The sequence below is a fragment of the Dipodomys spectabilis genome, unplaced genomic scaffold (assembly GCF_019054845.1).
Source record: "Dipodomys spectabilis isolate Male_0828 unplaced genomic scaffold, ASM1905484v1 ptg000042l, whole genome shotgun sequence".
In the NCBI taxonomy this organism is placed as follows: domain Eukaryota; kingdom Metazoa; phylum Chordata; class Mammalia; order Rodentia; family Heteromyidae; genus Dipodomys; species Dipodomys spectabilis.
The window spans coordinates 15,093,026-15,120,584 of NW_024870719.1; the positions used below are offsets into that span (position 1 = coordinate 15,093,026).

Consider the following 27,559-nt stretch of genomic DNA (forward strand, 5'->3'; position numbering starts at 1 on the left):
ATTCTAGGCACATCATAGTAAAAACACTAGATCTGTGTAACAAAGAAATAATCTTGCATGTGGCAAAAGCAAAGAAGGAGCTACACTATAATGGGAAAAAAGTCAGTATCACTGAAGATCTCTCCACACAGATTCTGAATGCAAGGAAAGCCTGAAAAAGTACCATCCAGGCCCTGAGAACCAATAACTGCCAACCCAGACTGCTATATCCATCAAAGCTAGCATTTGCATTTGACAGGGAAACTAAAATTTTTGATAATAAAGAAAAACTAAGTGAATTCATAAACAATAAGCCAGCACTACAAAGAATATTAAGCGGGGGAATACAATCTGAAGAAAACAATCAAGATCAGGGATCCACATTAGACAGTATCATTAGACTAACTTAGTAAGCACAGTAGGAAAGGAAAGAAGAAAAACGTAGGAAGCAGGAAAATGACAGCAAACACAATGTACCTCTGCATAACCATAAATATTTATTGACTCAATTCACCCATCAAAAGAAAAAGAACTGCAGATTGGACCAGAAAAAAAGATCCATCCATTTGATGTCTTCAAGAGATCCATCTCACAGCCAAAGATGAAAACAAACTCCGAGTGAAGGGATGGAGGAAGATCTACCATGCAAATGCCCCCAGCAAGAAGGCAGGAGTTGCCATTCTGATATGCGACAAAATACACTTTTCATTAAAATCAATGCAAAAAGACAAAGAAGGACACTACATATTAATACAGGGAACAATCCATGAAGAGGATATCACCATTATCAATTTATACTCTCCAAACATTGGAGCACCCAAACACATTGAGCAAATACTCTCAGACTTAACAGAAAAAAACAGATCCAAATATAACGCTAGGAGACTTTAATACTCAGCTCTGACCAAGGGACAGGTCTACCAACCAGATTAGCAAAGAAATCTGTGAATTAAATGGTATCATCTCTCAAATGGACTTAATAGTCATCTTCAGAGTTTTCCACACAACAACGACCCAGCCAGAATATTCTTCTCAGCAGCCCATATAACTTCCCCCAAAATAGATCATATAACAGCTCACACAAAAAATATAAGCAAATACAAGATGATCGACATAATCCCTTGTGTTCTATCCGACCATAGTAGAATCAAGCTAGTTCTCAATAACAAAGCATTCTGTAGAAATTACTCAAATACATGGAAACTGAACACACTTCTGAGCAACACCTGGGTCACAGAAGAAATTAATCAAGAAATTAAAAAGTTTCTAAAATTCAATGAAAATGAATATACATTACAAAGAAACCTGTGGGACATGGCAAAAGCTGTCCTGAGGGGCAAATGTATTCCTCTCAGTGCACACATCAAGAAAATAGAGACAGACTGAGTAAATAATCTCATGATGCAACTAAAACTGCTAGAAAAGCAAGAAAAAAATTGAACCCAATGTTACTAGATGGAGGGAGATAACCAAAATAAGAGCTGAAATTAATGAGATAGACTAATAAAACTATAAATAACATTATTAAACCAAAAAGCTGTTTTTTTGAAAAAAATAAAATTGATGGACCTCTGGTAATATTAACTAAAAAAAGAAGAGGTGACCCAAATCATTAAGATCAGGGATGCCACAGGAAAAATTACAACAAACATCCAAGAAACCCAAACAATCATAAGAATCCATTTCCAGAATCTATACTCACTAAGGAAGAAAATCCTAGCAGAAATGGATGAAGTTTTAGAGAACTACAAATTGCCCAACTTGAACCAAGAAGAAATAAATCAATTAAATAAGCCAATAACTTACAAAGAGATCGAGGAAAGTAATCAGAAGTCTTCCAATCAGGAAAAGCACAGGCCCAGATGGACTCACTACGGAATTCTAGAAGACCTTTATGGAGGAAGTAACATCCATACTCCTCAAGCATTTCAATGAAAGAGAAACAGAGGAAGAAATCCTAAACTCATTCTATGAAGTCAAGATCACATTCATCCCCAAACCAGGCAAAGATCCAACAAAAAAAGAGAACTACAGACCAATCTCTTTGATGAATACAGATGTAAGGGTCCTCAATAAAATTTTAGCCAATGGAATCCAGAAGCATACAAAAAAAAACATATAATTATGATCAAGTAGGCTCATCCCAGAGATGCAGGGATAGTTTAACATACGTAAATCAATTAATATAATCCAACACATCAACAGACCCAAGGTCAAGAACCACATGATTACCTCCATTGATGCAGAAAAGGCTTTTGATAAAATACAACACCCATTCATGTTAAAAGCTCTGGAGAAAACAGGGATAGAAGGAACATTCCTTAAAACTATAAAAGCCATATACGACAGACCAATAGCCAATATATACTGAATGGGGAAAAACTACAACCAATTCTCCTAAAATCAGGAACAAGGCAAGGATACCCACGCTTCTCTGTAACCCTTAGCCAGAGCAGTAAGGCAAGAAAAGGACATTACAGGGGTCCACATAGAGAAGGAAAAAATTAAAACTATTACTATTTGCAGATGACATGATATTATACCTTAACAACCCCTAAAAACTCCACTCCCAAACTCCTAGAACTTATAAATCACTTCAGCAAAGTAGTAGGATACAAAATTAACTCACAAAAATCAATTGCCTTTTTGTACACCAACAATGTACAAGCAGAAAGGGAAATCAGGGAAACAACCCCATTCACAATAACCTCAAAAAAAAATCTAGGAATTAACCTAACCAAAGATGTAAAGGACTTATTTAATGAAAACTATAAAAGCCTAAAGAAAGAAATCAAAGAGGACATCAGGAAATGGAAAGATCTTCCGTGTTCTTGGATAGGTAGAATTAATATTGTGAAAATGGTCATACACCAAAAGTGATATACAAATTCAATGCAATTTCCATCAAAGTCCCAATGACGCTCTTTGCTGAAATAGAGGAACAATCCAAAAATTCATATGAAACAACAAAAGACCTAGAATAGTCAAAGCAATTCTAGGCAAAAGAAACAATGCAGGAGGGATCACAAAACCAGATTTCAAGCTCTAATATCGAACCATAATAACAAAGACAGCTTGGTCTTGGCCCCCAAACAGACCCGAAGACCAATGGAACAGATTAGAAGATCCAAAAATAAAATCACATACTTATAGTCAGCTAATATTTGACAAAAGAGCCAAAGACAAGGCTGGGAAGGTGATGCAGTGGTAGAGGGCTTGCCCTGTATGCATGAGGTCCTGGGTTTGATTTCTCAGCACCACATAAGCAGAAAAAGCTGGAAATGGTACTGTGGCACAAGTGATAGAGCACTAGCCTTGAGCTGAAGAGCTGAGGGACAGCGCCCACGTCCAGAGTTCAGGCCCCATGACCAACAAAAATAAAGAGCCAAAGACATCAGTGGAAGAAACATAGCCTCTTCAACTATTGGTACTGGGAAAACTGGGTAGCCACATGCAGAAAACTAAAAATGGACCCCAGCCTGTCACCATGCACTAACATCAACTCAAAATGGATTAAAGACCTTAACATCAAACCTGAATCTCTGAAACTACTACAGGACAGAGTAGGAGAGACACATGAACTTAAAGGCACAGGCAGAAACTTCCTGAACAGAGTCCCAAGGTCACAAATTGAAGCGAGACTCGACAGGTAGGATTACCTTATAATAAAAAGTTTCTGCACAGCTAAAGACATAGCTACCAAACTAGAAGTGATAGCCAATGAATTGGGAAAAAAATACTTACCAGCAATATATTAGACAAAGGCCTAATACCCATTATATACAGGGAAGTCAAGAAATGAATCTCTTCCGAATCTAACAAACCAATCATTAAATGGGCAAAAAACTAAAGACAGACTTCTCAGAAGAGATAAAAATGGCAGAGAAACATGATGTTCGTCATCCCTGGCTGTGAAGGACATGCAAATAAAAACAACCCTGAGATACCACCTTACCCCAGTCAGAATGGCCCACATTCTAAATTCAGCTCATGACAAATGCTGGAGGGGATACAGAGAAAGAAGAATCCTATTGCATTGCTGGTGGGAATGTATACTAATACAACCACTTTGGAAATCAGTCTGGAGGTATCTCAGAAAGCTAAATATAGACCTCACCTTTGACCCAGCCATACCACTTGTATCTACCCTGAGCAACAGGAATCAGGATACAAGAACACATGCACCTCCATGTTTATTGCAGCACTGTTCACAATAGCTAAGATATAGAAACAACCCATATGGAAAAACCAGTTGTTTAAGGATACAGGTGGACCTGTTGCAACAATGAGAAGTACAAGTTGTCATGTCCAAAACGAGCTTTACAACATTGGTGTGGGGGTGGGGGGGGAAGGGGAGGGAAGGGGGGGAAGGAGAAGGATTGGGATTAGGGGGGGAAGGGGGAGGCTGGGAAGGGATGTGAAGGGTAAACAAAGGAGGAGGCTGCAATGCTTGGTAAGAAATGTACGCATTATCCTGCCCATGTAACTGTAACTCCTCTGTACAGTATGTTCACAAATAAAATTAAATTTAAATTAAAAAAAAAAAAAAGAAACAACCCATATGCCCTACTACAGATGAATGGATCCAAAAATTGGGTACCTATATACAATGGACTATTATGCAGCCATTAGAAAGAACAAAATAATGGCATTCACAAGAAAATGAATGGAACTAGAAAAAATTATTTTGAGCAAGGCAAGCCAAGAACAAAGAGACAAATAGCACACGGTCTCCCTGATATGTGGATGTTAAATCCAAAATTCAAGGAGATATGACAAAGTAAATAGGACTCAAGAAACAAAGGACATCTACTTAATTTGTCCTATCATTTCTAAATGAATCCATGTTCTTGACCTCATATGTGCCATATATTTGTGCACATCTGAGGGAAGCTAGGAGGAGGGCACAGAATCAGAGGGAATCGGGGGAAAAAATACAGCGAAAGGGCCCATTCAGCTGCACTGGACATTGATGAAAATAAATTAAGTAACTCAAGGACAATGATGAGAGGGAGAGAATGAATGGGAAAGAGGGAACAGCTTACATTAAGTAAAAGGAAAGAAATGTACATATCACCCAATGTGGAAGAAATAGTTGTATTGTCAAAGCTCATAAATTCACAAACTTTATAGAACATGATGACAATTTGCCTTGTGAAGATTAAAATGTTTGTGACTTTAAGTATCACTATCCCACAATACTGTGAATTTGTGAAATTTATGTAATCACTTAATCTCAATAAAAAATTATTTTTAAAAAAAGGAAAAAAGTATTAGAAATTTTAATTGTCCAGTTTGAGAAATAGCATTTACTTACCTATACAACATTTGTGGCAGCCTTTTGTATCAGGAATCTTTGTTGTTAAAGCGAACTTTCTGAAAACATGAGACAATACAAATGTACTGTATTGTAATGGTTGTAGTGTGATCTATGAACCAGATGTATCAGAACTGGGACAGAAAGGAGTTCTAAAAACACTAGTTGGACCTTGATTTCAGACTATCTGATTTTACAGGATTGAGGTAGGGCCTGATAATCTATATTATCAAACTTTTATGAATACTTTTATGAATATACTTTTATGAATACTTTTTGTGAATAATTAAATTTAGAAACATGTAAATTAGTGTAAATTACCTTGAAAATTAAGAAAAATAAGGGCTTTTTTGACTGATATACAAAGAAACACTAATTCCCTTCACTCTCATTAGAATCAAATGGTATTTTGTACCTTGGCAATATGCGGTCTGGAAACCTATGAGTTTGAATATGGGCAGCAAGGCCTGGCTTTTTGGCTTGTTCAAACAAAGCAATAAGATTATGAGAGTAGAGTTGAAAAGTTTTTCCTGTAAAAGAGAAACACGTTATCTTTATTAGCATCATTTACAGCAGAGGAATATAATTTTCAAGTCAAAAAATTAATGATTACCTTCTAAAATGAAGAGTCCAGTAATATTCAGAGACCAAGCAAAACAGAAAAACATGCAAAAAAAAAAAACACACCAAACTGTTAATACTGTTTTTGAATGCAATAGGTAAAAAAATCTTGAGTGATAATTGTTTTCAAAACATATCAAATTTGATTAGACTGTAGTTATTTCAAACTATTAACATAAGAACCATGTAAATATATGTAAATGTATACATATGTAGGTACACACGCACACACACACACACACACACATATATACAAACATGTATATGTATTTATCACTGAGCATTGTCTTCTGAGGAAGGATCCCAAATTATACTGTTCATAAAAATCAATTACAGAGAGCGAGGTGTCTGGCTTTGGAACTGTTATCCTTCTGTGATAGCGATGAAAGAGTGAATGCAAAATGGGTGATGCTGAGAAAGGCAAGAAGATTTTTGTTCATTAGTGTGCCCAGTGCCACACCATTAGACTGGGCTTAATCTTCATGGTCTGTTTGGTGGGAAGACAGGTCAAGCATGTGGATTCACTTACACAGATTCCAACAAGAACAAAGGCATCACATAGAGAGGATCACTGATGGGAGTACTTGGAGAATCCCAAAAAGTACATCCCTGGAACAAAAATGATCTTTGCTGGCATTAAGAAGGGAGAAAGGGCAGATTTGATTTGATAGCTTATTTTAAAAAAGCTACAAATGAGTAATAGCCACTGCCTTATTTATTGCAAAAGAAATGTCTCATGGCTTTTTAAGTATACCATAATTCAACTGATTTCTAATATCAGATTTCATGAATGCCTGGCAGAATATTTTTGGATGGTCTTGATTTAAGTAAAACTGGCTTGTAGTTAAGTGAATATGATCTTTTTAAAAAAAGATTATGTACATTTATGGCTTATAATGAAGATTGTTCTTGTGTCTGTTAAGCACATCAGCATCATCAGGCACTTCTCAGGGAGTACTGGGCAGGGAAGTAGAATCCTGTTGCTAAACTTGGTGGTGAAACTCAGGAAGGTGTGACTCTACCCTGATCTAAGACTTAAAAGGCCATCATGGCCATGGTGCCAGGCTGTGGGTCGCCCCCCACCCTCCTAGGAGAGAGAGAGTCTACTTTTATTTGCAAAAACTACACTTTTTTGATGAAAGATTACTCCCCAACTAAAACCACAAGAGAACCTTCTCCTTTAAAATCAGTTATATTTTAGAAATTCAATTTATATTTTAGGGGGCAGAATGAAGGGGATGGAGAAGGAGAGCTCAGGTCACATATATGCAGCAGTTGAGAAAGTTTAAAGTGTACACTTTTTGGAGACCGGTTTCCATTTTTACGTCCTTACCATCAATTTACGGCTCACTGGGTTACAACATTTACTAATTGACCTAGACTTCTGTCAGTTTGTCAATGCAAAACTTTTCAAGTAATGTGTCTATTATCTAAATATATTCCATACATCTATATTATGGAAACAATACATGTTTATATTGAAAATATCTGAATAGTTCTATAATACAATGTTTTTTAACAATAGTACAAACCAGAGGAAATAAAACAAGGCTGCATAGGCAGTATCATTTGTACATTTCACAAAGCAATCCTGTACAATATACTAATTACTCCAGAAAGTCAGTATTCTTTATAGCAAAAGAACTGCCAGAGGCCCCATGATATTTGCTTTCAAGAAATGCAAGAGGAAAAATGAACTTTACAACTTGGGGGGGGAGGATCAGGTGGGGGGAGATGGGGGGGAGTATGGGAAGGGATGGGAAGGGGAAACAAAAAGGAGGCAACAATGCTTGATAAGAAATGTACTCGTTATCTTGCCCATGTAATTGTAACTCCTCTGTACGGTATTCTGACAATAAAAAAAAAGATATGAGAGAGAAGGCAACGTTTCCTGGACTTCACTGAATCCCCAATAGCTATCCACAATCTACGCTAGGATTTTGACACAAAGAAAATGGAGGTGGGGAAAGATGAAGCATTTTCCTAAAGTCACACTATGAAGTAATGATATGACTTGGGTTGCCTCTGTGGTGTTAGAGCACGGGCTCTGAGGCTCCTTCTGTACTGGAGAAGCCATGGTGTTGGAAAGAGGAAAGTGCGACGACATGGGAAGAGAAGTGAGCATATAGGTTCTCTGAACCAACAAATTCTATTCCATGGGCAGGAGGTTCTTCTGGTGGAACCAAGGTTTCTAAAACTGAGTGTTGATGACGGTTAAAACATGGTTACTCAATAAATGCCCACAACAGAAAAAGTCACAGTGGGAAGCTAGGGCAGAGCTGTCCTGTTGTGGGATGCAGCAACACTACTGCATGCCTGTTCTTCTCAAAGTCATGGTGTTGAGCATTCCACAGGGCTTGCAAATAGCAATGGATGGAGTTCAGAGATAAAGCCAATAAACCCATCTGTAAGTTACAGGTAACAATGAAGTATATGATCTTAAAAAATAATACTGTTGGGGATGGGACAGTGGCTCAGTGGTTGAGTGCTTGCCTTGCATGCATGAGGCCCTGGGTTCGATTCCTCAGCACCACATAAGCAGGAAAATCTGGAAGTGGCATTGTGGCTCAAGTGGTAGAGTGCTAGCCTTAAGCTGAAGAGCTCAGGGACAGTGCCCAGGCCCACAACCGACCCAAAAAAAAAAAAAAAAAAAGTCATTTTTCCCCCCTTTCCTGTCACATGATTGGACTTACTAATGTTCAATTTTTCAGCAGGATAGGGAATACCATCTCCAAATCTATTAAAGATTGGTTTTATATTCAGATTTACATATCTAAAAACAACAAAAAATCCTCAATTACAATCTGAGGACATTTAACAATAGCATCTTTTGCCTGCACCAAATTAGCTTCATCTGAATCTTTCCACTTCATGAAGAACATCAATTCTTCATTTCCTGTAGCACCAATTATTGGTTCAGGCTCTAGACCCTTAGCAAAGCCCGTTGGATTACAACTAGCTTTGCTATCCTCCGTTGCTGTACTACGTTCAGATTCGTTGGTAGCTTCTTGAAAATTCAGAAAAGCCTGGATTAAAGCTGGACAACGTAAAGTTCTTCTCGTTGCCAAGTTGTTTTTTTTTTGGGGGGGGGGGGGTCTGGTTGTGGGGCCTGAACTCTGGGCCTGGGCGCTGTCCCTCAGCTCTTCAGCTCAAGGCTAGAGCTCTACCACTTGAGCCACAGCGCCACTTCCGGCTTTTTTCTTTTTGCTCATGTGGTGATGAGGAATCAAACCCAGGGCCTCAGGCATGCAAGGCAAGCGCTCTACCACTGAGCCAACTTCCCAGTCCCTTCTTCAACATTTTTAGATTTTTCTATTGTTTCGTTCTTCTTTTGGGTATTCTAGTATCCATGGAGGCCATTTTTAATGGGGATATGAAGAGCCATTATTAACCACCTCAGATGCTCCACATCACAATCCTGTAGCAATTCTGGCCGTGCAGCCTCAAGCTCCAGTCACCTCCTAAGGGGCTTTCTGTTAATTTCTATGGTAAATCCTTAATTAGGAGCAGGAGTGGTTGTATATTAGTATTATTAGTCTTCCAAGGGGCCTCTCCCAGTTGAGTCACCTAGGATGTGCTACTCCTGCAGCAACAAGTCCTGAGGCCTAGGCAATAAGTCTTCAAAGGCCCACCTAAGGACCAGATCTGTGGACTCAGCAAGGTGGCAAACAGTGAGGCGGTAATGTGGTCCATGCCAGTACAACCAGGGGAGGTCTGGGGAGCCGTTAGGAACTTTGCACCCCCAACTGGTGGACTCTCTGGAGCAGCCCCGAAGCAAACAGCCAGGCGGCAATTTCCTCAGCGGTGGGACTGCCCAACTGGATGGCCACCACGCCGACCGGCAACCGTTATGACCTCTTGTGTCCCCGCCCCCAGCGCCTGCGCACTATGCCAACAGCTATAACCTCTAGTGCCTCCGCTGGCGCCTGCGCACAACGCCAGCCAGGTTCATGACTCCATTTACTCGCATGCGCCATCGTGACCCTGTGGACAATCTGGTAATTGTTTTATAATACATATATTAGTTATATTTGACAAGTAGTTTTCCTGGACAGAATATATATAAACACTCATGATGCCAACTTGGGAAAAGAAATTGTTAAGCATGGATATACAAAGACATGTTATAGACTGAGTTATAGTGATACACAATGCAGTTTTTTAGAAATCATTTATGCAGAAAAAGCATGTTCTTTTAGGAAGACCTTGTCATTAGCTCAAGTACATGTATTCCTGAAGAATCTACACTAGAGAAAAATAATCATTATCTTGGTACTTTACTCTTAGAATGAAAGCATTCAGTACATCTCTAAGGTAGCTATTCAAATCTAAAACACTGATATATGAAAATAAAAAAGTATGGAAATACTGCAACCCATCCACTTATTCACTGCCAACAATCACTAAAAAAACAAAAACTACAATAACCAAAATTAGAATAAGTTGCACTGAAATCATCATTTAATGGAATCATCATTTAGCTCTCTGACAACTTTATGAAACTATTTTTATTACCCCATCAACTTCATTTGACATCTTTCATTTGAGGCTAAGAAAGGGCAAGTGACTTGCTCAAAATCACAGAAAAAAAGCCAACAACAGTGTGTGTGTGTGTGTGTGTGTATGTGTACGTGCACTCATGTATGCAAGTGCTGGTACTGGGGCTTGAACTCTGGGCCTGAATGTTGTCCCTTATTCTCTCAAGGCTGGTGTTCTACCAATCCAGCCACACATCCACTTATAGCATTTTACTGCTTAAATGTATTCAAACCTTGATTCTCAGATTTGGGTCCCCTGAATAGCTAGGATTACAGGCCTGAGCCACCAGTGCCCAGCCTCAATCCTCTTTCTTCTTCAATTGTCAATACTACATGGCAGGCAAGAATTATAGGTGACTAAAGAGGCTGAGTGGAAGGGATCTGGCTCAGATGTTAATCACTATACTACTCTCTCAGTAGTCAGATGCTGGGAGCAATGGACTTCACAGAAAACAAGATCCTTTCTCAAAGTTTTCCCAAATAAGTAGAAAACATCCCTAAGTCTTAAAGTTACTTACAAATTCCTCAGAATGATATTTTAATACAACATCTACTAAAATAACATTTCTCTACTTATCTGCGATTTTAAGTGATACATACCTGATAATGACATTAAAGTATTATTGATAACATATAGCCAAGTACACTTCCGTGGGAATAGCTAAAGAAAAAAGAGGAAGATAGTTAAATATTTCCATGTTCTGCTCTTAAAATCCTTTATCTACAAATTCCAACACTCTAAAATAGCACCAGTGGGTGTGTGGCTCTGTGCTGCAGTGCTTTCCTGGCCTTCCTTGGGTTTCCTTTCTACGACCAAACAGCATAAAACAAAAATCAACTGTTATAAAAATATTTTCTGATTTTTAGGAAATATTTTGACATGAATAAGGTCAGTACAATGTTACCCCTTTAAATATGTACCAATAAAATTGAAATGGATAAAATTAAGCTATTTGAAAATTTTGCCCAACTGATTTTCTGAATTGAAATGTTTCATTACCTGTTCCATAGTTGCTTCATGTAGCTCATTGAGATTCAATGTGTAAATACCATCTTCAGTTCCAAAAATAATGTACTGATCTGAAACAGTTCATCAATTACCAGAACTTACTATCATTTCCTGAAATCACTCACTAAAATAATATTTTACATTCTTACATTAAGAATTTGAGTCCATGTACCCACCGATCCAATGTAGAACCATTTTCTAAACTTCATGCCATATCACCTTTCCCCAATATCTTTCATGTTTTCAAAGCAGATATGTTTTGTTGGATAACTCACACTCACTTTACTATTCTGTCTGCCCCTTCAATATAATTATCATATCCTAATATTTTATTATAGTGATGGATTTTTTTGCAAGATACTGCAAACAGTACAACAAAGAAACTATATAGTAAATATAAATTATATATCATGACACACAACAATCAACAAATACATCTAGTGTTTAGATGTTAGTTTTATGTAAACACAATCTTCTTAAAACGCACCAGAGTTTCTTGAAGAAAAATTAACTCCTAAGGCAAGAAAAGTAAAAGATAAATCCAGAGGTGTGCATGTGTGTGTGCGCGCGCGCACACACACACACACACACACACACACACACACACAGATTTGGATACTTCAAACAAAAGGACACAGGACCTAGCACTGCTGCTTAAAAATGTGGAATAATTTAAAATGTAAAAAATGTAAAATAAAAATAATTTAAAATGTAAAAATGTCAAAGGGAAGGGGTAACAAGTTTGACAAGAAATGTACTTATTACCTTACTTCTATAACTGTAACCCCTCTGTACATCACTGTGGCAATAAAAACATTAAAAAAGAAATTAAACAAATGAAAATAAATAAACATTAAAAAAAATAAAGAGTAGCCTGGTACCAGTGGCTCAATGCCTATAATCCTAGCTACTCAGGAAGCTGAGATCTCAACTCTACTTCTAGCTTCTTCTGTGATTAATTGGAGATAAATCTCACGGACTTTCCTGCCCAGGCTGGCTTCAAACCTCAATTCTGAGATCTTAGCTTCCTGAGTGGTAGAGAGCCAGACTTGAAAATGGGACAGTATGCATACCCATAGTTTAAGCCCCAGGACTGGCAAAAAAAAAAAAAAAAAAAGTGATGGAGCATATGAATTCATGGTTAAGTATAACATGTAATGGATCAGAGAAACAGAAACAACACTGTTGGGACAATTTTTTTTAAAAGACAGACTCCTGTTATGTCAAGGGCTAGGATTATAGGTTACTACATTTGGCTCTAATCTTTATTAACTGTACTGTGTTATATGATAATTCCCCATCCACCCCCATATTGCTAGAAGTTGAACTCAAGACCTCTCATAGGCTAGGCAAAGACTGCCACTGAATACCCCAGCCTAAGAAATGATTCTTGGTACAAGAATCTGTAGCTCAATGGTAGAACAATTCAAGTAGAGGAGTATGAGCTTTCCAAATTTCTTAAGTATTCAGGAGAAAATGTATATGTGGATAGAAAGAAGTAAATAAATAGGCAAAAATAACTGGTGATTCTGGGTCTGAGGTTCTTGAAGTATTTTTGTAAATTTTAAGTGTGAAGTTATACCAAATAAAAAGTTCTAAACAAAAAAAATTTTTTTCAATTGTGCTTTGTAATAGTGGCATTTAAAGCAGACCATTTTGACTTTTCTTTATTGTATTGAAGCAGAAGCAAACACTTCCTGAACCTACTACCCCTGCTAAGTGTCAGATAAACAAATAGGCTTCCTTTCCTCCAAAAGGAATCAGAATATTCTTATTACAAATGATAATGCTGAAAATTACAAGTGTTAAACATATTTCCAAGTCATATGATAATGACAGAGAAGAAATAAAATTAAAGACTATATGATTCCCCATTTTTGTCTCTATATATCATGCACCTCAATTTAAAAATATAGTCTAGGGCTGGGAATTTACCTGAGTGGTAGAGTAAATTCCTAGAATATACGAGGCCCTGGGTTTGTTCCTTACTGTGTGTACATACATGTGTCTGTGTGTGGTCTCAATTAAAAATGAAAGTTATTCTGGTATTATTTCAGATTTACAAAAAAGTTGAGTAATATAAACAATTCCTGGATAGCCTTAAGGTAGGATTCCATCAATGCTGGACACATTTGCTATTTTTTCATGATTTTTCTTTCTCTCTCCTCTACATCTATTTTATTTTCAGGACAATGTAAGGAGAGCTATGAGCATAAAGTCCCTTTAACTCCTAAATATTTCAATGTGTATTGGTTTTTGAAAAAGTCTTATATAACCATAGAACACCAACACCAAAACAACAGTATTATGTAATCTCTAGACCTTGTTGAAATTATAAATCATCCTAGCAACTTAATTCCAAACCAAGAATGCAATTAGTTGTGGAGTTTCTTTAGTCTCCTTTAAGTAAGAATAGTTCCCATATTCTCATATTTCAATCTAATACTTTTAAACAAAAACCTATCTACCTTTAAAGTAAACAGCCTCAGTTCATTGACTAATATTAGGAGCTTTTCCCATAACAAATATCTTATATGAGAAATATATGAAGTTCAGAAATCTTACCTTTTGTATCAGGATGTATCCAAGATGTTGCACAATTAATTTTCAAAGGGCAGCCACCAAAAACTTTTGAGAAACATGCTCCCATCTTATTTTTAAAGAAAGAAATGTTGACTTCCTTGATTAGACCATTTTAAATATGCTTAGAAAATCAAAAATGTCAAACTTACTCTTATTTGTATATATTTATGGTTTTCCTCAAAACAAAATATGTATTTTAACATAATTTAATTCCTTCTACTAAGAGAGTCATAATCTTTTGTATTCTACTAGTTTATGAGTAAATATAAAATTTATCAAACATCTATATATTAAATGACATATTCCTGGAATTTTAAGTTTACTTTTCTTTAGAAACACAATTATATAAAACAAATAATTAAAAAAAGAAACACAATTAATATAAAACAATAGATTCTTTTTCTGATAACATTGTAGTAATTAAAACTACAGTGTAAACTACAGAATAGTGATAACAAATCACTACATCTTCTACAGAATAAAAAGGTACAATTTATAAAGCATCCCATTCATATGATTGTTTGAAACATGTTACAGATAACTCCTTGAAGGGGGCAAGTAACAGGATTAACATGTTTTGCTTTCTATTGTACATAGTCCAGTGAGAAAATGGCTTTAAACTCACATATAGAAGTGGGCACATATTGATATCATCATATTAAAATTAAACTAGCCTTTATAAGTGAATCTGAGAATCTAACTGCCAGTATTTATAAAAAGTATAACACTGTCTAATTGTCTAATTTTTTTTTTGAGGCAGAGTCTCACTAAATTACTTAGGTTGGCCTTGAACTCAGAATCTTTCTGTTTTAGCCTCACAAGTAATGGGATTAGAGACATATACCACTATACTTGTCTTGCTTTCTAATTCTAATCAATTCATTCAAATTAGAGGATATGATTTGATCTACAAATGCATTTAATAAGTTTGTATTTCATAACAGCCTTTCTTTTAGTGGCTCTAGATACTTACTAGCTAATATACTTATTGTTTCTAAAGAGATTTTTAAAACATGGCTAATAGTTCACATGAAAATATTCCTTACCAGTACTTTTGGGGTGGGTGGAAGACCATTAATAGCTGGTTTCTGTGGGAAAAATAAAGTTATTAATAATGGAAGTCTTCTTAATCTTTTCAAAAAATAAAAGAAAAAAATTCAGTTATTTAAATTTAAGCTAAAAAGAAAAAAAAAATGGTGAAGACTTCTGTGCTGCCCAGGCTGCCTCCAAATGTTTAGGCTTTCAGGCCGTCAGTCCCCCTGTGCTCAGCTTCTGGAACAGTTGGACAACAGGCTATCTGCATCTAAAATTAAAAAGACTATTTCCTCTCTATGACAAATGTAGTATTAGCTTCAACTAATTGCCAAATGTGTGTTGTACTTACAGGGAAGTCTCTCTTGTCTTTTTTTCTTGGTAACTGTGGCACCTGTGCTGATCCTTCTGTATTTTCACTAATCAGTTTTGAAATACCATCACCATTTCCTAAAGAGAATCATGATTAAAGGTTGGTCACACAAATAAGCACAGTCTTAAAAAAGTAAATGCCCCTTCACCCCACTACTTCCTTTCCTTTGGTGGTTCCTTAAGAGAATATTTTCTACTGTGAGTAAATTTATTGTGTGTGTCTTTCTCTAGAGTCTACAGAGATTGCACTGCATCCACTGCAGTGTTCTTGGTACTAGGGCTTTAATTTGGGGCGTCACAGGTACGACTACTTAAACCAGACCACCAGTCCTTTTTCTTTTACTTTTTAAAAAATAAGTTCTCACATTTATGCCTAGGCTGTCCAGGTAAGTAATCTTCCCATTTATGCTTCTATGTAGCTAAGATAATACTACTATGCCCAGATTTTATTGGTTAAGATGGGAATCTCACAAGCTTTTTGCCCAGGCTTGCCTCAAACTGATTTTCTTCATCTCTGCTTTTTATGTAGCTAGGATTACATGTGTGAGCAACCACACCTGGCTCAGAAGTGTTCTTAATCTATGACAATAATAAATACATCTTTCTACAGTGCAAAGAAAAATGAAATCCAATCTATTGACACAGTATCATACACCATGTTAGGCTGTACTGCAAATACAAGTCAGATTTTCCTGCTTCAATGTATTTACTCATTCTTATTTTCCTGAGCATTGATTTAAGACCTTTAGTATCCTACAAGAGCCCTCCCTTATCTCCCTCAGAAAGCTCAAGTCTTCCATTAAATACATTTATTATTTTAGAAGCTGTCTTATAGAGATGATCTCAGGCTGGCCTTGAACTAGCTATGCAACCTTATACTCCTCCTGCCTCATTCTCCCAACTGCTGAGATTACAGGTGTATACCGCTATAGCTAGTCCAGCTGTATGTGTATATGTGTGTGTGTGTGTGTGTGTGTGTATATATATATATATATATATATATAATATATATATATATATACACACATAACTTCCATAATTCCCAAGACCCTTGAGAGCAGTAACACACATTCATTTTCTATTTTATAATACTTTCTAGGTGATTATTAGAGTTGAAGTGAAATGAATCTATTTATAGCCCTCCATGTGGACTTCAATTTACAAAGCTTCATTTACAAAGAACATTTGCAAAGCTTCAAACCATTCATAGGAACCAAAGAAACTAAAGAAAAAAAATCCTTTAGCACAAGAAAAAAATGTCTTTCTTTTCACTTCTAATTGATTTACCCAGATCACAGTATCTAGTCGTATGCACTCCAGGGCTTCTGACACTGCTAGCCATACCCATAGAGGATGTATCTGCTACAGGACCACAACTTGGGCTACTCTGTCTTCTGAGAACCTGAGGAGCTCTGTTCTCTGAATCAGGGCAACGTTTTACAGTTGATGATTTTTCTTCATCTGGGAAGTTGTCCTCAGGGTAACTATTTATTCTTGGCTGTACAAGACAAGAAAATACTTTTAAATATCAGTAGGTATCTAAACCTTTTAGAGGTAAAGGCTATCCCTGGTTTTTTTTCTGTGCTAAGTTAATAAAACAAGCAAGCATTGAGTTACTCTACCAACATAATTATGAACTTCACATGTGATTTATAAAAATCTTCCACATCCAAACTGATAATAAATAATCAATTATTTAATGAAGAATAGTTCTAATGAGGTCAAATGTAGTAACAGACAAGTATCATAAATGGTTTTACCTTTCCTCCATGTAGTCAAGTATTTTCTCAAATGAATAATAATTTTTCTAATACCTACTAAACATAATCTTTGTTACAAAATTTTCCTTCCTACAGTTTACATTTTCATCTTCCTGAAGCAAACAGTATTTATCTAAAATATACTAAAGACAATTGTGAACAAAGTCAAAATCATTTGAAAAATGTTACTGAAACAAGAATTCATTGTTAAAAGTCTTTAAGCAGCTCACCTTAGGAGGTAGGGGAGGTGGTATTGCACGTTTTGAGGTTGATCTAATACACAGAGATAAATATAACTTAGATGGTGATAAATAATTGTAACATAAAATAAAGATAAACTTAAAATGCACTAAAAATGGGAGTATGGCTCATGTAGCAGCCTAGCAAGTGTGAAGCCCTGACTTCAAATTCCAATGCCACCCATAAAGGAAGGAAAGGAAGAATCAAAGGGAGCACACAGCTCTTCCTAAAACTGAAAGCATTTGTGCCCAAGATGAAACTGAATTTTACTTGGACAAGTGATGCGCAATGTGTGTAAAGCAAAAACTACTATAGTAACACCTGGTAGCACAGAGATCAAAAGTAGAGTAATCTAAGGGGAAGGTAATCCTGCTAGTGGAAATAGTGCCAAGTTTTTTGTTGTTGTTGTTTTGGTCAGTTGTGGGGCTTGAACTCTGGGCCTGGGAATTATCCCTCAGTTCTTCAGCTCAAGGCAAGCGCTCTACCACTTGAGCCATAGCGCCAGTTCCAGTTTTCTGAGTGATTTCTGGGTTGGCTTTGAACCTGGATCCTCAGATATTAGCTTCCTGAGTACCTAGGATTACAGGAGTGAGCCACCAGTGCCTGGCTAACAGTGCCAGATTTTGAGCAACCTTTCTGCTAAGGTTACTGGATACAGAATTGGTGTAATGTTGTACCCCTCAAGAACATAAATTAATGGAAACTAAATATATAAAAGTAGATTTTTACTCAAAAAAAGTAAGAGTTTCACTTGATAACTTTTATAAATGAGCACATGAGGCCTATGAATCAGAATTTGCATTTTAACAAGAACTCTGGATCAAAAACATATTGAAGAGTTAGATATATCAAAGTTTCAGAAGCACAGATATAGCATACTGTTAACACACAGAGATTCTAATCTCAATAATAGGGATTGGCAACATTTTTATAAAGGGCCAGAAAATAAGTATTTTAAGTATTACATGGCATACAACTCTGCAGATGTTGTGTGAAGGCAGTTATAAATAATACCTAAAGAAAATAAGCATGATTGCATTCTAATAAACTTTTATTTATGGACAGTGAAATTTGAATTTCACAGAAGAACATTTCCCCAACTATTAGAAAAGGTAAATACTTTTTTTTTGAGGTACTATAAAATTTGAATTCATAGTTTCACACTTGCTCTACCACTGAGCCAAAATTCCAGCCCTATTTTATGTAGTTCTTTTTGTTGTTGTTTGTTGTAGGACTTGAACTCAGTGCTGGGGTGTTATCCCTGAGCTCTTTGGCTCAAGGTTAGCTCTCTATCATTTTGAGCCACAGCTCCAGTTCTGTTTATTCTGTTGGTTAATTGGAGATAAGAGTCTCATGGAGTTTCCTATCTGGGCTGGCTTTGAACCATGATTCTCTGAGATCTCAGCCTCCTGAGTAGCAAGGATTAGAGGCATGAGCCACTAGCATTTGGCTGTGCAGTTCTTTCATTTCCTGCCTGGGCAGGTACCTGGACAGCAATCCACATATTTTAGGATTCTCTCCTTGTCACTGCTGAGATGACAGGTGCCTACCACTACGTTCACATTTCCTGTGATGAGATGGACTCTTTTGGACTATTTTGCCCACACTGGCCTAGAACTGATCCATCCTCACCCTCCCAGTAGTTTGCAATTAACAGGTATGACTCAAAAGCTCCTAGTAGGAAATTACATTATTAGTACAAGGCTACACAAAAATAGGCAAGAAACAGATTTGGCTCATAGGCTCCAGATCTATAAGACCTAAAATGAATAGCTTGGAAGGCACAAACAGGTAAGTAACAATTCATTGAGGCCAGCTTCCTTGCTTAATTACTGAAGGAAGAACTAGGGCTGACCACAGTTTTTTCCCCCCATGACATCTGGCAGTTCATCTTTTTCTATAATATTATTGCACATAGTATGTTCTGATTAAAGCAAACATAACAACCTTAATGGTAAGTACATAATGCTTTATGACAATAAAACAAGTCAGAAGCTTTACAATGACAATTTTTATTTTATTTTTTAGAGAACTGATGTTGAAATCAGTGTTTGCTAGGCTGGCACTCTTTTACTTTAATCATGCTTTCAGCCCTGCTTTTTTGCTGGTTTATTTTGGATATCGTGTCTAGTGGATCTTTCTACTCAGGGTATCCTTGAACTACAGTCCTCCATATCTCAGTTTCTTGAGTAGCTAGGATAACAACTATTTTTAGGAATAAAAATCAAAGCTTAGCAAGATAAATTACCCCTTTCAACCAATAGTGTTTTGTGAGTAATAGAATAACCAAGTGAAATAAAGTAATTGTTAGCCTAAGTAAAATACAGTTACTAATTTCAAAACCAACTTACTTGCCAGTATTTGAACCATCAACAAAAGGATTCCACTGTAATATAAAGTTTGAATCTGATGATATTCCCTGTAAAGGTTAAAAATATAGTTTTAAGTGTTATTTTCACAATAATAAATGTTAATGCTTGCCGTTTTATTTGCTTACAGATATTTTATAAGAAAAACTCCATTTTCATGACTGTTAATTAGATTTTTAAATCTCCAGTTAGATTTACTTTGCCATTTGATATAGTTAAGGCAATGACCTAATCAATATCAGTTAACATAAATTTAAGAAATTCCACAAACATACTACGTGTGTGTGTGTATGTGTGTGTGTGTGTGTGTGTGTGTGTGTGTGTGTGTGTGTGTGTGTGTGTGTGTGTATCAAGCTCTCTTTACCAATATGGCAGTATGTTCTAAAGCAAAAGCTGAATGATTTGTATCATTACACCATGGAGAATAAAACAGAAACACATACAGTAAGAACAACACTACATCCAAATGTTAAGAATGAGGAAATTCATTAACACGACATTCTAAAAACTGTCTTTTATTAATCAAAGATAAAGTCAGGCTCAAGCCTATAATCCTAGCTACTTGGGAGGCAGGGATTGAGAGCTCATGGTTCAAGGTCACTCTGAGCAAAAAAAAGCTCTTGAACCTCCTTTTCAAGCAAAGGCTAGATGTGGTAGCATGAGCCTATGAGCCTGTTATCCCAGATATGAGGAAGCACAATGTTTGGGCACAAAGGCATGTGTCTATCTTCCCTAGTGACACAGGTAGGAGGATCAAAGTCTGGGGGTGAGGGTGGGAATGGTGTGCTGGGCATGAGTGGAGACCTCATCTTAAATGTATACAATGCATACAATGTATAAAGGACTGAAGTTATGGCTTAAGTGGTAGACTATCTGCCTAGCAAATCTGAGGCCTTGACTTTACTCCTCATAAGAAAAAATGGGGTAAAAATAGGAAGAAAACTTCTAGCCAACTGTAACATTATCTTATCAATAAATGTTTGGATAAGGGTTAACAAGTAACTGACACTTTTTGGTCTCAGTTTTTCTGGGGATAGCACCCAGGGCTTTGTGGATGCAAGGCAAGGGCTCTGATACCAAGCTACATCCTCAGCTCCACAGATAAAACGCAAGAAGACACTAGGGATTCATGGCTGTAATACTAGCTACTCAGATCTAAGAAGACTGAGATCCAAGGATCAAGGATCATGATCTAAATCTAGCCCAGGAAGACAAGGTCCCAAGATTCTTATCTCCAATTAACTAGCAAAAAGCCAGAAGTGGGGTGTGGCTTAAGTTGCAGAATGCCAGTCTTGCATGAAAAAGCCAGAGAGGGAGGCCCAGAACTCAAGCCCACAAAATAGTAAGGAAATGCAAAACTTTATTTACCACAAACTAACCAAATTGATACAAGATCTTGAGAGCTTAAAGCTGAATATCCAATGCAATGTTTAATACCTACATATAAATCTTTCAAAAGACTCAAGAGGAAAGAAATGAACGTTTGAAGTAGTATGATATTATACTATAGTCCAAATAAATGTCATTATCAACTTTTTCAAATTTTAGTGTGAACTTAATATCTTAATATTCTAAGTTTTCTAAAATTTCAATATGAAAATACTATAGAAGCCATTGTTCTTACCATTTCATCCCGTGCTTCAGTTTCTTTCCTTAGGGGAGGTTCAAATTGTAATCTATCAACTGCAAAATACAAAACAAATATTATAAACTCAGTATCTTAAATGGTTAATCTCAGAAATATAATAAGAGGTTTGTATATTGGTGGGAGTGGGGAGAGAAAAGACAAGAAACAGGAGACAAAATATTTTTATTTTTTAACTCTAAAGAAACTCCTTTCTTTATGCTGACCAAAATAAAGTAAAAATCTGGACTATTTCTAACATATATGCCTAATTCCTCATTTAAATCTGGCCATGAAAAAGTACATTTGATGTACACAAGATAAAAAAAAATTCATTTGAAGTAGATGTCAATGGAATCACTTCAGAAAAATTTCTCTATAGTTCAGATTCTGTTTTGAGACTAATTCAGGATAAAACTTTATAGAAGAGAAGAACTTAAGAAAATTATCTCTATCTGACGTAACAAGAATAAATGATTAGTGGCAAATTAAATGTTGCAGTGGTATTCAGTAATCTATTATTATATTCTGAGTATTTTGTTTGTCCTTGTCAGATTCATTTCAGAACATTCAAAGAGTAACTTTTTATATAAAATATTCTAAAATAGATAAAAAGATAGGTTAGTACCTACTTATAAGGTACAAGAATTTTAAAATTCTAAAACCTAATGTGACTATGGCCAAAACTTTGCCCCTAACATTCACATCTGAATTAGAAATGTAAGATTCTGAAATATAATTTCAGCAAACAGCACTTAGAAAAATGCTTTCAAATAAGATTTGTAGCAATTTCTAAAAACAAGATTTCTAAAAAGCAATGCAAAGTACTGACATACTTCATTATATTGAGCAAAAAAGATAAATCATAGGGCTAGGAATGTGGCTTAGTGGTAGAGTGCTTGTCTAGCATGAATGAGGCTTCAGTGCCACATAAACTAAAAAAAAAAATTTTAAGTGTCAATAAGGATGGTAAGGGAAAACAAAGGAGGAGGCAATAATGCTTGATAAGAAATGTACTAATTACCTTGCTCATGTAATTGTAACCCCTCTGTATGGTACTTTCACAATTAAAAAAAAACTTATTAATTAAAAAAGAAAAAAAATAAATCATGCAATTCTACAAGTGAAAAAAAAGGTGTCAATAAAAGATTGGAAGACATTCCATTAAAATGCAGTACCCACTTTAAACAATAATATAAGCAAGGTATCAGTGGTATGTGCATATTCTTTTAGGTATGTGTGAGGCTGGGACTGGGAGGACTGTGGTTCTAAGCTAGTCATAGTAAAGTCCATGAAACTCAAAAAGTCCATGGCAGTCCATCTCTACAGAAGATGAGCATGGTGGCACGAACCTGTTACTGTAGCTACAGCAGGACACCTAAAACAGGCAGAAAGACACTCAGGTGCACATCTAGTAGGGAAGTGAGACCTATCTCAAAAAAAGAAGGAAGGAAGGAAGGAAGGAAGGGAGGGAGGGAGGGAGGGAGGAAAAACAAAGTACAAAAACACATAGGAGAAGGGCTGAAGGCAGGGCTCAATAGCAGAGTGCCTTCCCAGAAAGTGCAAAGTCTTAAATTCTGACCCCAGTATTGGGGGAAAAAAAGACTTCATTAAAGTAATTAATAATTTGTTTAACTTCAGGCAATAACATTTTAATTAAAAAACTACAATTCATATGGAACCGCTTCACTAATATTTTTTACAGTCACTAGAATACTGCAGGGAGGTATGGAGAAACATTACAAAAAAGGCATAAATATACAAATAAAGTAACACTTTTTAATAATTAGACTTTTATAGCTAGTAAATTGAAAGACTTAAAGGCATGGTAAGTTATCAACTGATAATACTGAAAAGAAAATGAGATTTAATTTAAATAAGATAAACATTTAATACATCAAAACAAACAAGAAAGGTATCCTTAAAAAAGATTGCTTTTGACTGGCCTAAAATTATTATAACCATGCTTTACGACACAGAACGCTGCTCATGCCTTCAACTCTGTGTGTAAACTGAATACCAATTGACCTTTTTAAAAGAAAAATCCTGCTATTGCATTTGGATGAGTCTTTGGTCCATTCTGTTATATATTCTCATTAGTCTCCAGAAGATGACCCTGTTCTAGCCATTCTGAAATTAAAAAAAAACAAAAACAAAACTGATCTGTCCTTATGCAACCAATTAAGAGAGAGGGAGGGAGAGAGAGACACAGAGAGGAAAGAGAGAGTGAACTAAATGAGCCAACTATGTTGGAGCAAGGGAACAGCAGAAACAACAGGACTATGATTCTTAAGAGCAGGGAAATATGCTGTGGTAAGATCCACATTAATCCTAATTTTTTTGCCTGGGAAGCTTCTCAAAGTAGGTCATAAGAAAGCAAATCCCAAAGAAGTCTCTCTCATTGAAGAAAACAAAGAGTGGAAGTTGGAGCTGATTAAGTAGTGGGAATCTGAAGGACAAAGTGCCAAAAATAAGAAAGTTGTTCAATGAATTAAATCTCTGGCTATATATTAAGAGTAAATCAAGGCATGTAAGGTAGAAATAGTAGTTAGAAAACAGCCAAAAGGACACTGAGCAACTGGAGAGCCCATAATACCAGAAAAGATACTTGAGTTTACCCAGAGAAAAAGTCTTGTTGAAAACTCTAGAGAAAGTGAAAATAGATTTGGAAGGATCAAGCTCCTCTATCAGGTAATTCAAAACTAATTAAAAATGATAAACTAAGGGAATTCCAACAAAACCAGAAAAGCAACCCATATTAAAGATATTCTGATATAGTTTGTACTCTCAATTAGTCTGAGATTTTGTAACTTAACAATAATACAAGAATACCAAGCTCAACCCTCCAAAGCCACCAATGAAAAATGTATACCAAACACATACAATTTATTTCTGAAGCTGTCCGTTCAGCTCTGGCATTTCTGTTTGTAGATCTAATGGTATGACGAATGATTGCATGGGGCTGTGAATATAAGCATAATACATACACAAAAAATTCAATGACAAAGTTGAAAGGTTAAACTTTCTCCTTTAAATTAAAACTAATTGACAAACGATTTAGCTACTAAAAAGGTGAATCACAGGAAAAACAAAATAAATACAATGAACACTAAGATACTTTTACACATTTATTCACTTATTATGCAAAATGCTGTAGGGATTGATTCAGCAAAGACAGGGACAAATCTTATCCTCAGAGAGTTTATAGTTACAGAAGACACAATATATAAATATTTACAAAATTAGAGAATGATCAGTATCATTTATTAAGAAGATAATAGATTCCTACTAAATTCCAGGGGAGGGAGAAACTCCTGTGCTGACCAAAAGGTGTACAGAAGTTCTGAATGAATGATATAATCTAAAGGTGCCTTGAAACACAGCTATGCAGCCATGTGGGAGAAACACAAGCTATAGAAAGATTATGAAGTGATGCAATGAAAAAAAGGAAATTATGGAATGTGTGCAGGCAGCAGACGTGGGTTACTATTTGGGTGCAGTGAAGGTTAGGTGAGGAGATAACAAAGCTGGAAAGATTGGGTAAGGGTGAGTCAGATCATAGAGCCTCTGAATGTCAGTGAGAGCTCTCAGCAAAAGGAAGTTTTTGCAGATTTTATGGCAAACAAGTTGTATCACCAGAGTCGGATTTAAGGGCAATGGTTAAGTACACAAGAGAGCATGGAGGGAAATAGTATATAGAGAAAAAAATTACTGCAAGCAAACATAGTTTTTCCATCTAACTATATACTCTTCCTGCTCCTTCAAAGCTGGTGCCTTTCACTCAATCTCTGTATGTCAAATTTCAAAACTCACCGATGGCTCTGAAAGTGGTATTTCTTTCTGGTTTTTCCTCTACCACAATACAGCCATCATACTAAGAGACTTATTTATTTATTTTCTTGGTAGTACTGGCGTTTGAACTTTGAGCCTTGAATTTGTTAGATAGGCACTCTACCACTGGAGCCATGACTCCAGTTATTTTTGCTTTAGTTATAATTTTGAATAGGGTCTCAGGTTTATGCCTGGGCTGGCCTGGACTTTGATCCTCCCATTTATACTTCCTGCATAGCTGGGATGATAGGCATGTAAGACCACAACCAGACTGCATTGGTTGAAATAGGGTCTTGTTATTTTTTTGCCCCAGCTAGCTTGGAATTGTGATTCTTCCTCTCAAGTTAGGTTTACAGGTATGAGCTAGGTTTACAGGTATGAGCAATCATATCTGGCCATGCCAAAAGACTTCACAAGCTGAAGTGAGCCCATAATTCTGGATTTAAAAAATTCCTCATACTTCAATGCACTAACAGTATCATCAGCTATGATACACAACTTGATACTCCAAAGCTCTCTACTTAACATCCTTATAGCTTACTCTCTCAATTGAATTATACTAGTTTAATGTACCTACTGTAATATCAAGCTCACTGATCTACTACTCACTAAGAGCATCTCCTTCTCTCTCTCTCTCCTATCTTTACTTTTCTCCCTATTAAGTTTTTATCTGCTATTTCAACTTTAAGCAATCTCTTGAAAATATTCTGAATTTCCTTTCACTGTTCACTATAGTATCACAGCAAAATGCTAACCCTGGACCAACTCAATCAGATACTTCTGATTTACATCTGCAATATCAATCATTACTGGGGCAAACTGCACAGTATAACACACTGAAAATTCATTTCATTTGAGCTCTCACACCGCTAAGTCATCCAACCCATTTATTCTCAATTTCTATTTGACATTTCTCTGCATTCTTTTAACACAGTCAGGAGACACACTGCCACATCACAAAGAGAAAAAGAAGTCAATGCTATACTATCATCCTCTTCTGAAGTAAGAAGTTTTACTTTATCAAAAATCAAGTTCCTCATCATTCCCTAGACCTCCATATCTGCTTAGTGATCTTGTTTTTCTTGCATCTTTACTATCACACTGTTTCATAAGCATTTAATCCTATTCAAGTTTCCTCTGTACACATAAAATATGATCAAGCAATCAATACATCCCTTTCCAACACATTCTCCTCTAGCTAATGTTTAATCTTACCATCCCCTCACAACTAAATCTAACAAATTACTGTTTATCTTTTGGTCCTCTCAACTCTTCTGTACCATTTGCAAATTATTCTTTTTCTATTTTTTATTTTTATTTTTGTTTGTCAGTTGTGGGGGCTGAACTCTGGGCCTGTGCGCTGTCCCTCAGCTCTTCAACTCAAGGCTAGCACTCTACCTCTTGAGCCACAGCTCTACTTCCGGCTTTTTTCTGCTTATGTGGTGCTGGGGAATCGAACCCAGGACCTCATACATGCGAGGCAAACACTCTACCACTGAGCCAACTTCCCAGCCCTGCAAATTATTCTTGAAAAGCCATCAAACACAACCACCTATAGCCAAAGATTACCTTTAACTTTCCTTTCCTTCAGTGTTTCTACTGAGCTCCTTTGCCTAGTTGATTCCACTCTCACCTCTTTATTTGCAATTCAAGAATTTCTCCCCAAGCTCCAACCACATCTTTGTCTTCTCCAACTGAAAGTCTTATGTATCATCTTCATCAGTATAAATGAAAGTTTTTCTCTTCAAACTTGATTTTATTCTATTTTTCATCTCAGTTATATATGATAGTCTTGTTATCACTCAATCTCAAGTCTTCATCCAATAGTCAATTCTCTGAGATAATTCTCAAATTTATCAATTTTTCATCATTATTGCTCTAGCACTTTTATTTAAACTACAATTTTCCCCCTCCTGGTAATTTCTGTAGTCCTTTAATAGGATTTCAGTACAAAACTCACCATTCTATTTAAGAATGCACATTTGGGGGCTGGCAAGGTAGCTCAATGGTAGAGTGCTTGCCTTGCATGCATGAGGCACTAGGTTCCATTCCTCAGAAAAAAACAGAAGTGGCACTGTGGCTCAAGCGGTAGAGCACTAGCCTTGAGCTAGTGCCCAAGCCCAGAGTTCAGGCCCCACAACCGACCCCCCACCCCCAAAAAAATGCACATCTGGCTGAGCGCTAGTGGCTCATGCCTGTAATCCTCGCTAGTCAAGAGGATCAAGATTCTAAGCCAGCCCAGGCAGGAAAGTTCATGAGACTCTTATCTCGAATTAACCACCAG

General features: G+C 36.4%; 1 protein-coding gene and 1 pseudogene across 3 annotated transcripts in view; one reads left to right on the top strand and one right to left on the bottom strand.

Annotated features, from left to right (window-relative positions):
* Map4k5 (mitogen-activated protein kinase kinase kinase kinase 5) overlaps positions 1–27,559 on the bottom strand; it is a 102,116-nt gene that overhangs the window by 22,895 nt on the left and 51,662 nt on the right. Inside the window, exons 14-26 of one of the 3 annotated variants that reach the window (XM_042677825.1) lie at positions 24,328–24,406; positions 21,445–21,503; positions 19,803–19,870; positions 17,442–17,484; positions 16,796–16,949; positions 15,432–15,529; positions 15,094–15,135; positions 14,030–14,114; positions 11,456–11,535; positions 11,056–11,116; positions 7,090–7,092; positions 5,712–5,826; positions 5,297–5,355 (exon numbers count right to left, since the gene is read on the bottom strand). In XM_042677825.1, the coding sequence (XP_042533759.1) occupies positions 5,297–5,355; positions 5,712–5,826; positions 7,090–7,092; positions 11,056–11,116; positions 11,456–11,535; positions 14,030–14,114; positions 15,094–15,135; positions 15,432–15,529; positions 16,796–16,949; positions 17,442–17,484; positions 19,803–19,870; positions 21,445–21,503; positions 24,328–24,406 (946 nt within the window). Of the gene's footprint in view, positions 1–5,296; positions 5,356–5,711; positions 5,827–7,089; positions 7,093–11,055; positions 11,117–11,455; positions 11,536–14,029; positions 14,115–15,093; positions 15,136–15,431; positions 15,530–16,738; positions 16,950–17,441; positions 17,485–19,802; positions 19,871–21,444; positions 21,504–24,327; positions 24,407–27,559 lie in introns of all 3 variants that reach the window. The other 2 variants (XM_042677823.1, XM_042677824.1) reach the window with 2 other exon arrangements.
* On the top strand, positions 6,319–6,617 carry LOC122106482 (annotated as a pseudogene).